We start from the raw sequence: 12,081 nt of genomic DNA, 5'->3' as shown, positions 1-12,081 counted from the left end.
ATCTGGGGGCAAATGAAAAGATGTTCCTCAAATTGGAGGCTTAACCTGATCCTTAGGCAATACGTTCCCAGCAAAGTGATTTTAAAACCTGGATCACATAATCAATTGTAACTTATCCCAACTCAAATGGAATGTAGAATTCAAAGTGATTTTTCAAACTCATTTATTTTATACCCTAGAGGAAAAACAAACCAAAAAACTTTCTGGGATATCTTGTTTATCTTTCATGCTATTTTCAACTTGTACAGATGAATGACTCTGCACATTTGAGTTTGCTATTGAAGTGTGTGTGATCGCAACCCTACTCAGTTAAACTTTCCTTGGTATTGAATAATGGACTTTGTACATACAGACTGACCCTGTTGCAGGACCATAATATATGCAATTTAGCAAACGCTTTTATCTAAAGCGACTTAGTCATGCGTGCATACATTTTACGTATGGATGGTCCCAGGAATCAAAGCCACTACCCTGGCATTACAAGCGCCATGCTCTACCAACTGAGCTACAAAGGACCACCACTCACTTTAAAGGGAAAATTCGAGATTTTGGCAAGGACACCCTTTATCTACTTCAGAGTCAGATGAAAAAGTTGAAAAGCTTCAAGTTCCTCGGCGTACACATCACTGACAAGCAACACCCGATGTCACAGAAAAGCCAAAAAGATCATCAAGGACATCAACCACCCAAGCCACGGCCTGTTCACACCGCTACCATCCAGATGCGAAGTCTGTACAGGCACATCACAGCTGGGACCGAGAGACTGAAAAACAGCTTCTATCTCAAGGCCATCAGACTGTTAAATATCCATCCACTCAACCCTGCACCTTAGAGGCTGCTGCCCCATATGCATTGGAAATAAAGTATGCGCACCCTTTGGAATTACCTGGATTTATGCAGAAATTGGTCATAACATTTGATCTGATCTTCATCTAAGTCACAACAATAGACAAACACAGTCTCCTTAAACTAATAACACACAACAAATTATCTATTTTTATGTCTTTGTTGAACACAGTGTAAACATTCACAGTGCAGGGTGTAAAAAGTATGTGAACCCTTGGATTTAATAACTGGTTGACCCTCCTTTGGCAGCACTAAACCAAATGTTTTCTGTAGTTGCGGATCAGACCTGCACAATGTCCAGCAGGAATTTTGGACCATTCCTCTTAACAAAAGTGTTTCAGTTAAACAATATTCTTGGGGGTGAACTTTATTTAACCTTTATTTAACCAGGTAGGCTAGTTGAGAACAAGTTCTCATTTGCAACTGCAACCTGGCCAAGGTAAAGCGAAGCAGTGTGACACAGACAACAACACAGAGTTACACATGGAGTAAACAATAAACAAGCCAATAACACAATAAACAAGTCAATGACACAGTAGAAAAAAATAAAGTCTATATGCAGTGTGTGCAAAAGGCATGAGGAGTTAGGCAATAAATAGGCCATAAGAGCGAATAATTACAATTTAGCAGATTAACTTGTTGGGTGTAGGGGGCAGTATTTTCATTTTTGGCTAAAAAAAAAACGTACTCATTTGAAACTGCCTATTTCTCAGCCCCAGAAACTAGAATATGCATATAATTGTCAGATTAGGATAGAAAACGCTCTAAAGTTTCCAAAACTGTAAAAATATTGTGAGTATAACAGAACTGATATTGCAGGTGAAAGCCTGATTTAAGGAAGTGCCTCTTATTTTGAAACCTCTCTGTTCCTATGCATGCCTATCCTCCATTTAAAGGGATATCAGCCAGATTCCTTTTTCTGTGGCTTCCCTAAGGTGTCAACAGTCTTTAGACATAGTTTCAGGCTTTTATTTTGAAAAATGAGCGTGAAAGATCACATTGCGTAAGTGGATAGGTGGGGGCTCTGAGAGTGACTTTGCGCAATTGAGTAAAAATTTGGAATATACGTCTGCGTTGTCGTGACCGCTCTTTTCTCATAATTTCAAAATCTGAGACGACAGGTGGATTAACAAAAGGCTAAACTGTGTTTTTCTATATTGCACTTGTCATTTCATGAATATGAATATTTTTAGTAATATTATTTGACTGTGGCGCTATGCTATTCAGCAGTTGCTGATGACAATTATCCCGCTACCGGGATGGGTAGCATCAACAAGTCAATACTGGAGGGATAAATGAGCAGATGATGATGTGCAAGTAGAGATACTGGTGTGCAAAAGAGCAGAAAAGTAAATAAAATAAAAACAGTATGGGGATGAGGTAGGTAGATTGGGTGGGCTATTTACACATGGACTATGTACAGCTGCAGCGATTGGTTAGCTGCTCAGATAGTTGATGTTTAAAGTTGGTGAGGGAAATAAAAGTCTCCAACTTCAGCGATTTTTGCAATTCGTTCCAGTCACTGGCAGCAGAGAACTGGAAGGAAAGGCGGCCAAATGAGGTGTTGGCTTTGGGGATGATCAGTCAGATAAACCTGCTGGAACGTGTGCTACGGGTGGGTATTGTTATCGTGACCAGTGAACTGAGATAAGGCGGAGCTTTACCTAGCATGGACTTATAGATGACCTGGAGCCAGTGGGTCTGGCGACTAATATGTAGCGAGGGCCAGCCGACTAGAGCATACAGGTCGCAGTGGTGGGTGGTATAAGGGGCTTTGGTGACAAAACGGATGGCACTGTGATAGACTGCATACAGTTTGCTGAGTAGAGTGTTGGAAGCTATTTTGTAGATGACATCGCCGAAGTCGAGGATCGGTAGGATAGTCAGTTTTACTAGGGTAAGTTTGGCGGCGTGAGTGAAGGAGGCTTTGTTGCGAAATAGAAAGAGGATTCTAGAATTTATTTTGTATTGGAGATGTTTAATATGAGTCTGGAAGGAGAGTTTACAGTCTCGCCAGACACCTAGGTATTTATGTATTTATAGTTGTCCACATATTCTAGGTCAGAACCGTCCAGGGTGGTGATGCTAGTCGGGCGGGCGGGTGCGAGCAGCAAATGGTTGAAAAGCATGCATTTGGTTTTACTAGCGTTTAAGAGCAGTTGGAGGCCACGGAAGGAGTGTTGTATGGCATTGAAGCTTGTTTGGAGGTTAGTTAGCACAGTGTCCAAGGAAGGGCCAGAAGTATACAGAATGGTGTCATCTGCGTAGAGGTGGATCAGGGAATCACCCAGAGCAAGAGCAACATCGTTGATATAAACAGAGCAAAGAGTCGGCCTGAGAATTGAACCCTGTGGTACCCCCATAGAGACTGCCAGGAGTCCGGACAACAAGCCCTCCAATTTGACACACTGTGAACTCTGTCTGCAAAGTAATTGGTGAACCAGGCGAGGCAGTCATTAGAAAAACCAAGGCTATTGAGTCTGCCGATAAGAATACGGTGATTGACAGAGTCGAAAGCCTTGGCCACGTCGATGAAGACGGTATATATTTTATCGATGGCAGTTATGATATCATTTAGTACCTTGAGCGTGGCTGAGGTGCACCCGTGACTGGCTGGGAACCCGGATTGCACAGCGGAAAAGGTACGGTGGGATTCGAAATGGTCAGTGATCTGTTTAATATCTTGGCTTTCAAAGACTTTAGATAGGCAGGGCCGGATGGATATAGGTCTGTAACAGTTTGGGTCTAGGGTGTCACCCTGTTTGAAGAGGGGGATGACCACGGCAGCTTTCCAATCTTTAGGGATCTCGGACGATACGAAAGAGAGGTTGAACAGGCTGGTAATAGGGGTTGCAACAATGGCGGCGGATAGTTTTAGAAAGAGAGGGTCCAGATTGTCTAGCCCAGCTGATTTGTACGGGTCCAGGTTTTGCAGCTCTTTCAGAACATCTGCTGTCTGGATTTTGGTGAAGGAGAAGCTGGGGAGGCTTGGGCGAGTAGCTGCGGGGGAGATGGAGCTGTTGGCGAGGGTTGGAGTAGTCAGGAAGAAGGCATGGCCATCCGTTGAAAAATGCTTACTGAAATGTTTGATTATCATGGATTTATCAGTGGTGACCGTGTTACCTAGCCTCAGCGCAGTGGGCAGCTGGGAGGAGGTGCTCTTGTTCTCCTTGGACTTTAGTGTCCCAAAACATTTTGGAGTTAGAGCTACAGGATGCAAATTTCTGCCTGAAGAAGCTGGCGTGTATTGGTTCCTGACTTCCCTGAACAGTTGCATATCGTGGGGACTATTCGATGCTATTGCAGTCCGCCACAGGATGTTTTTGTGCTGGTCAAGGGCAGTCAGGTCTGGAGTGAACCAAGGGCTATATCTTAGTTCTGAATTTTTTGAACGGGGCAATCTTATCTAAGATGGTGAGGAAATTACTTTTAAAGAATGACCAGGCATCCTCTACTGACAGGATGAGGTCAATATCCTTCCAGGATACCCGGCCTGGTCCATTAGAAAGGCCTGCTCGCAGAAGTGTTTTAGGGAGCGTTTGACCGTGATGAGGGGTGGTCGTTTGACCGCGGATACAGGCAATGAGGCAGTGATCGCTGAGATCCTGATTGAAAACAGTGGAGGTGTATTTGGAGGGCAATTTGGTCAGGATAATGTCTATGAGGGTGCCCATGTTTACAGATTTAGGGTTGTACCTGGTGGGTTCCTTGATGATTTGTGTGAGAATGAGGGCATTTAGCTTAGATTGTAGGACTGCCGGGGTGTTAAGCATATCCCAGTTTAGTTCACCTAACAGAACAAACTCTGAAGCTAGATGCAGGGCGATAAATTCACAAATGGTGTCCAGGGCACAGCTGGGAGTGGAGGGGGGTCGATAGCAGGCGGCAACAGTGAGAGACTTATTTCTGGAGAGGTTCGTTTTTTAAATTAGAAGTTCAAACAGTTTGGGTATAGACCTGGAAAGTATGACAGAACTTTGGAGGCTTTCTCTGCAGTAGAATGCAACTCCTCCCCATTTGGCAGTTCTATCTTGATGGAAAAGGTTGTAGCTGGGTATGGAAATCTCAGAATTGTTGGTGACCTTCCTAAGCCAGGATTCAGACACGGCAAGGACATCAGGGTTGGTGGAGTGTGCTAAAGCAGTGAGTAAAACAAACTTAGGGAGGAGGCTTCTCTCTTGAGGTCATGCCACAGCATCTCAATCGGGTTGAGGTCAGGACTGACTGGGCCACTCCAGAAGGCATATTTTCTTCTGTTGAAGCAATTCTGTTGTTGATTTACTTCTGTGTTTTGGGTCATCGTCCTGTTGCATCTCCCAACTTCTGACGAGCTCAGTTGGCGGACAGATAGCCTTACGTTCTCCTGCAAAATGTGTTGATAAACTTGGGAATTCATTTTTCTATCGATGATGGCAAGCTGTCCAGGCCCTGTGACAGCAAAGCAGCCCCAAACCATACTTTACAGTTGGGATGAGGTTTTGATGTTGGTGTGGTGTGCCTTTTTTTCTCCCCACGTAGTGTTGTGTTCCTTCCAAACAACTCAACTTTAGTTTCATCTGTCCACAGAATATTTTGCCAGTAGCGCTGTGGAACATCCAGGTGCTCTTATATGAACTTCAGACTTGCAGCAATGTTTTTTTGGGACAGAAGTGGCTTCTTCTGTGGTGTTCTACCATTAACACCGTTCTTGTTTAGTGTTTCTCTTATCGTAGACTCGTCAACAGAGATGTTAGGATGTTCCATAGATTTCTGTAACTCTTTAGCTGGCACTCTAGGATTCTTCTTAATTAACCTCAATGAGAATTATGTGCTGTGCTCTTGCAGTCGTCTTTGCAGGACGGACACTCCTAGGGAGAGTAGCAACAGTGCTTAGCTTTCTCCATTTGTAGACAATTTGTCTTACCGTGGACTGATGAACATAAAGGCTTTTAGAGATTATTTTGTAACCCTTTCCAGCTTAATGTAAGTCAACAATTCTTAATCTTAGGTCTTCTGAGATCTTTTTTGTTTGAGGCGTGGTTCACATCAGGCAATGCTTCTTGTGAATAGCAAACTCTAATTTTGTGAGTTTTTTTTATAGGTCAGGGCAGCTCTAACCAACATCTCCAATCTCGTCTCATTGATTGGACTCCACGTTTGCTGACTTCTGACTCCATACTTTTTCCAACCTGCACTGTTAATTCTTAAATGATATATTCAATATAGGCATGAAAATACAATCATTTGTGTGTTATTAGTTTAGGCACACTGTGTTTGTTGTGACTTAGATGAAGATCAGATCAAATTTTATGACCAATTTATGCAGAAATCCCGGTAATTCCAAAGGGTTCACATACTTTGTCTTGCCACTGCACATAGAAATGGACTTTCATAATGGAACACTATTCACTTGAATAATGTTTACATACTGCTTTACTCATTCCATATGTATATACTCTATTCTATTCTACTGTATTTTAGTCCATGCCACGCAGACATTGCTCGTCCTAAGATGTATATATTTCTTAATTGCATTCTTTTACTTTTAGATGTGTGTGTATTGTTGTGAATTGTTAGATACTACTGCACTGTTGGAGCTAGGAACACAAGCATTTTGCTACACCTGCAATAACATCTGCTAAATATGTGTATGTGACCAATATAATTTGATTTGAACTTGTGGATATCATTTTTATGTCTGTGTGCAGTTTAAGGAAGTTTCTAACTAACTCTAGCGTAATTGCTTACTAGCGTTAGCTCCATGACTGGAAGTCTATGGGTATCATGGCGCTAACGGCTCGCGAACCAACTCTAACTTCCTTCATACTAGAGAGACAAAAAAATTGTTCTACACGGTTCCTATGACTCTGGGGAAGTAGATAAAGGGCCTCATTGCCAAAAACCTGAAGTATCCTTTTAAACGTGACCCATTAGAGGTTCCTCTCTTTTGTATAGTGCACATTGTGTGTGTGTGTGTGTGTGTGTGTGTGTGTGTGTGTGTGTGTGTGTGTGTATACAGGCCTGTACAGCTGGAGGAGGTGATAATGGCCTTGTGTAGCCAGTTTGAAACACACTGCGACAGCCTCTTGCTTAGAAATTATCTTTTGCCAGGCATGTTGTTACCATAGCAGTATTGTGTTTTGTTTGGTTTTTCTATTTGAACAAGAGAATACGACCCAGTAAGCATAGCACTGCTCTCATTGCATTGTGAAGCATGAATGTGACGCACAACCTTGAACTCGTTGGGCCCATTGTTACCCATCCCTGCAGGTTTTTATTCGGCCTCAGCGGCTTCAAATGTTGGAATAGATGTTTTCTCAAATGACACATTATATCTCATGTTACATAGACATGGCCACAAATGAAATATTGTTGCTAGCTAAAGTGACTGCATTAGGGCTCCATCATAAATATTTGTTTATTCTCGAGGGCTCAATTATGGGATGGTTTCCTTTTGTGTAACGTTGTGCATGTTACTTAAATGGCTATTGTGTTCAATAAGAAAATATGTTGTTGCACTATATTTTAATTTTCCTCTATACTTGTATTTGCTTGACAAATGCTATCACTGTTCATCACTGGCCACATAGCTTAGAGTCAGGGATACCCGGTCTTGCTTTGCTTCATCAGAATGAATTAGTTTTGGCTTCATTGAACCGACTGCCAAAGCGTGATCCCAGCAGCCAAGGTTGCAAGGCGTTCTGCTCCCAGGGGGACAGGAAATGAGTGACAGTACATACAAACCTTGTAGCTCCCTACACACTCTCGCCTCCACACCACATTGGATAGGCTACTGCTACAGTACCTCACGCCTGTGAATCTGTGCTCTCTTCAAGATGAGTCAGTAATGCTGTGTTCTGTGTTCTTAATTATGCTAGGCCTGTTGGCTGAGGAGAAGCATGGCATACATGAGACAAGCCTGGAAGAAAGCCCTGTCCTGAGTCACTCAGAGTAGAGAACAGGGCATGTGTCATGAGAGTGCCAGTGCGGTGCTGTAATCCATTTTGGTTTGCTGTCTTTTCTTTGGACGCTCTTTCTTGTGCAGCAATAGCTGTTCTACTGCATTCGCCTGGTATCTTTAAACTTTAAATATAGAGAAGAAAATGTATTTTGATTTCTTGTACAGTATTTCAGCAATAGGATATATCTACACAAACATTTCACATACATGCTAAATGATATTTTCAAAAGGGCATTTTTCAATGTTGACTACTACTTCTACATACATGTATGTTTTTGGGGCGGCAGGGTAGCCTAGTGGTTAGAGCGTTGGATTAGTAACCGGAAGGTTGCAAGTTCAAACCCCCGAGCTGACAAGGTACAAATCTGTCGTTCTGCCCCTGAACAGGCAGTTAACCCACTGTTCCTAGGCCGTCATTGAAAATAAGAATGTGTTCTTAACTGACTTACCTGGTTAAATAAAGGTAAAATAAAAAAAATAAAAAAATGTTACTGTTCAGTACTACTACTGCATTACCGCTGTCACATTCCTCTCCCTCCTAGAGCTGACGTTTGCATGGATCTTCAATGAGTACCCCTACTTTGTCCAGCAAGATAGTCGTCGATTCATCTCCCAGGAGACAGGAAGTCTGTACATCGCTAAAGTGGAGCCTTCTGATGTGGGCAACTACACCTGTGTGGTCAACAATAGCATCACTAAGGGCAAAGTCCTCAGCTCTCCTACACCACTGGTCCTGAGGAATGACGGTAAGATCCAATCCTTTATGTAAACATACACGCTGATCAGACTGCACAAGCTGCCCAGATTAAGCTCCTTATAAAGAGATAGGCGCTACACAGGCTACAACATCAATAGTCTACCTCGCTCAACGTGTATAGCATTGGCAGACAATACACAGTCTACAATAGACCATTCTTTCCTGATAGTCTATAATGGTACTTGGTAAAAGACAGAGTAACCTTACCTTACCTCAAAGGGAAAAGTCATTGGGTGGAGTTCCTGCCCTCCTAGCAGCTTGAATATTAGATTCAGTCTGAAAAGAAGTCACATCTCCACAGGAGATGAATACATACCATCCCCTCCCCCAGGTGTATTCTTCTTTGAATCTTTAATAAACCTTTTCCGTTTCTCTCCCTCTTACCAACCTCTCAGTAATCGTTTCTGTTCCACACACAAAGACCTTTGTGTTTCTGGGCCCATGTTATTGTTGAGCCTTGTCTTCCAAGGCGTAAAGTGTGTATGCCATTAATCATTGATGCCAAAATGCTGTTTGTGTATTGTTTCCCTTTCATAGGAGCAATGGGTGAATACGAACCGAAAATAGAAGTTAATTTCCCTGACACTGTTCCAGCTGCGAAGGGATCCACGGTAAAACTAGAATGCTTCGCACTGGGAAAGTAAGTGAATGTGCATGTGTTTGTGAGAGTGCAGGTTTATTTGTTATGCAGGTCTTTGTAATTAGAAGGTTTGCTGTTCATAGGATGCTGGAATATTAGTGATATCACTCATCGTCTTGAAGTCAAGTATCACAGACTTACAGAGGAGTAGAGAAAGCAGTAGCACATTGTGAGGATGTGAAAATCAAACATCCTTTCATATGTCCAGGAAGGCAAAGCTGTTGAAATTTGATACAGTAAAAATGGATGAAAGCCAGATTTCCAGATTTGTATGGTTACATTAATTCTAAAGGCTTTGGCAGCCTCCTCTTTAGAGAAAAATTGAATTCCATTACACAGTAAAAGATTCTGTACAGTGAATCAACATTTTTTTCACCTCAGACTGACAGACAGTCATCATAAGGGATTTTTTCTCCTCATTGTATTGCAGCCCAGTCCCAGAAATAAGTTGGAGGAGAACCAGCGGTGTCCCATTTCCCAGTAAGGTGAAGATGAAGAACTCCAACGCTGTTCTTGAAATTCCACATTTCCAGCAGGAAGACACAGGGATGTATGAGTGCGTGGCAGAAAATAGCCGGGGGAAAAACGCTGCACGAGGTCGTATCGCCTTCCAGGGTAAGTGATCCATTTTACATTGAAGGAATCCAGAGACACTTATGAGTCAATGTGCTGTTGTAATAGATACCCACATTTGTAAATGTAGGCTTGGAGTCAGAATACTGGCTTTGGCCTTGGTTATCTGTTAGAAAACTTGGCTGTGTGAAATTTCAAGTTTTAATGTCACGTGCAAAAGTACAGTGAAATGCCTTTCTTGCAAGCTCCAAACCCAACAATGCAGTAATCAATATCAATATACCACTCAAAATAACCTAAGGTAGAACAAAAACACACAAGAAAAAAAGAAGAAGAACACAAGAAAGTAAGAAGCAGGGTTAGCTCCAATGCCATATTCCCAAGCCAAACCTTTTCAACTTCCTGAGGAGGAAGAGGTCTTCGCACCATCTTCATGAGTGTGCACATGTGAGTGGACCATTTTAAGTCCTTAGTGATTTGGACACAGAGGTACTTGAAGCTCTCGACCCGCTCCACTGCAGCCCTGTCGCTGTGGATGGGGGCGTGATCGCCCCCAGTACGTTACCATGCAGTCGTGGGTGAACAAGGAGTACAGGAGGGGACTAAGCACACACCCCTGTGGGGCTCCCATGTTGAAGGTCAACGTGGCAGAGGTGATACTCTTACCACCTGGGATCGGCCCATCAGGAAGTCCAGGATCTAGTAGCAGAGGGAAGATGTTCAGTCCCAGGGTCCTAAGCTTGGTGACAAGCTTGGAGGGGACAATGGTGTTGAACTCTGAGCTGTAGTAAATGAACAGCATTCTGATATAAGTATTCCTCTTGTCGTGACGTTGTATTAGTTAATGTGATGACTGTTGCCCATCGAATGATTACAAGTTTCTAATTGCGTGATTAACTGAATCAAGCAATTATTAACTCATTAACCTGGGGCACCATGGGAAAACTAGTTTTTATTGAGTTTCTATTTCCCAAATTAACTCAGAATATCGATTTTACAACAGCCGCTAACAGCCGCTAATTAACCAGTTGCCTACCAATCTCGCTCTGAACGTCATATAGCCCGTGAATCTGCACGGACCCGGGTCTCACCAATGAGTTCGTACCACACCAATCTTAGTTGAATATTTATTTACTAAAAAGGTAAAATGATGATAGAAGATACACATAGACAAAACACATTATAGGCTATTGATTAGAACTTAGTATAACGGGCCAACACACTATGGTGTGTGTTCCCCAAAAGGGGGATTTCAAAGAGAGAGAGAGAAAAAAGAAAGTACACGAGAGAAATATACATTTGGGTGAATTTGTCAGCTATGCTATTCTAACCCTAGCCTTGCCCCAAACAGCCGCTCTAATGGGTCAGAATATAATGATGTATTACGTGGGGATGATCTCAGAGGATTCTCTGCGTGGACCGTCCAGGTTGCTCGATGACGCACTACTCCGGCGCACCTCTCTGATCGTCCTCCCGATGTCAGTGTCCTTTTGGCTTAGGAGTCTGTTCCCTCACCCTTTGCTCTGGAAGGGGTCTTCTGTGGACAGACAGCTCTGTAGCTCAGAGCTCACAGCATAGGAATGAAACCCTTTAGATACCACGATTCAATGGGAGATGGAGGCTAGGTGGTTTGACTTGAATGCACCCGCTTAGACACAGCTACTCATCCGTAGCTTGGATAGAAAAGGATTTCTTTGTCTTCAAACTTGCGTTGCATTCTGGGTTCGTTGACTTTTTAGACCTTTGCTGCAGCTTGGGTCACGTCGTCCTCTATGTAAATTCTATACTCACAGGTTTTATACCCTTGGGTCAGAAGTGGGCGTAACCGCCTTTAGGGCAATTCTCTGGGCGTACCAAGTTAATGAGGGCAAGGTCTAGATTTCACTCAAATCCAATTTTAGACAACTAACTTAACATTTCATCGTTACCAAAACATTCCCTTTGATTTGGACATTTTCCACACAAAGTACAATGTATAAACATAAAACATATACTAGGAAAACTCTTTACGTTACAATGTTTCGTAATAACGTCATCTATTAACCTTTAATAACAAAACAAAAATGACATACATTTTCATATTCCATCTATCGTCATGACCACCATTGTGGCTGATGGGTAACCATTGTTCCAAAGTCCCTTTATTTCATGTTTAATGTTCTGAGGCTGGTTCTCCATAGTAACAGGACAAAGGAATTTGTCTGTGGCCTGATATTTACCAGGGGCGTGAGGGGTCATAAAACCCACCACATCTTCAGACCCCTAGATCTCTCCTCCTCTGTTGGGGTTGAGAGATAATCTGTAGGGTTGTGGTCTCCTGTAACC

The 12,081-nt window shown here is 42.7% G+C and overlaps 1 protein-coding gene across 2 annotated transcripts in view; it reads left to right on the top strand.

The window, feature by feature from the left end:
* LOC139371293 (contactin-3-like) overlaps positions 1-12,081 on the top strand; it is an 81,943-nt gene that overhangs the window by 40,708 nt on the left and 29,154 nt on the right. For both annotated transcript variants that reach the window (XR_011627218.1, XM_071111591.1), the window contains exons 6-8: positions 8,329-8,532; positions 9,081-9,183; positions 9,614-9,798. Coding sequence is in view for 1 of the 2 variants with exons in the window: in XM_071111591.1 (XP_070967692.1) it covers positions 8,329-8,532; positions 9,081-9,183; positions 9,614-9,798 (492 nt within the window). In the remaining variant the exon portion in view is untranslated. The remainder of the gene's footprint in view (positions 1-8,328; positions 8,533-9,080; positions 9,184-9,613; positions 9,799-12,081) is intronic.

Source organism: Oncorhynchus clarkii, chromosome 17 (assembly GCF_045791955.1).
Source record: "Oncorhynchus clarkii lewisi isolate Uvic-CL-2024 chromosome 17, UVic_Ocla_1.0, whole genome shotgun sequence".
Classification (NCBI taxonomy): domain Eukaryota; kingdom Metazoa; phylum Chordata; class Actinopteri; order Salmoniformes; family Salmonidae; genus Oncorhynchus; species Oncorhynchus clarkii.
Note: the sequence above shows the minus strand (reverse complement) of the source record. Positions and strands in the feature narration are given on the sequence as shown.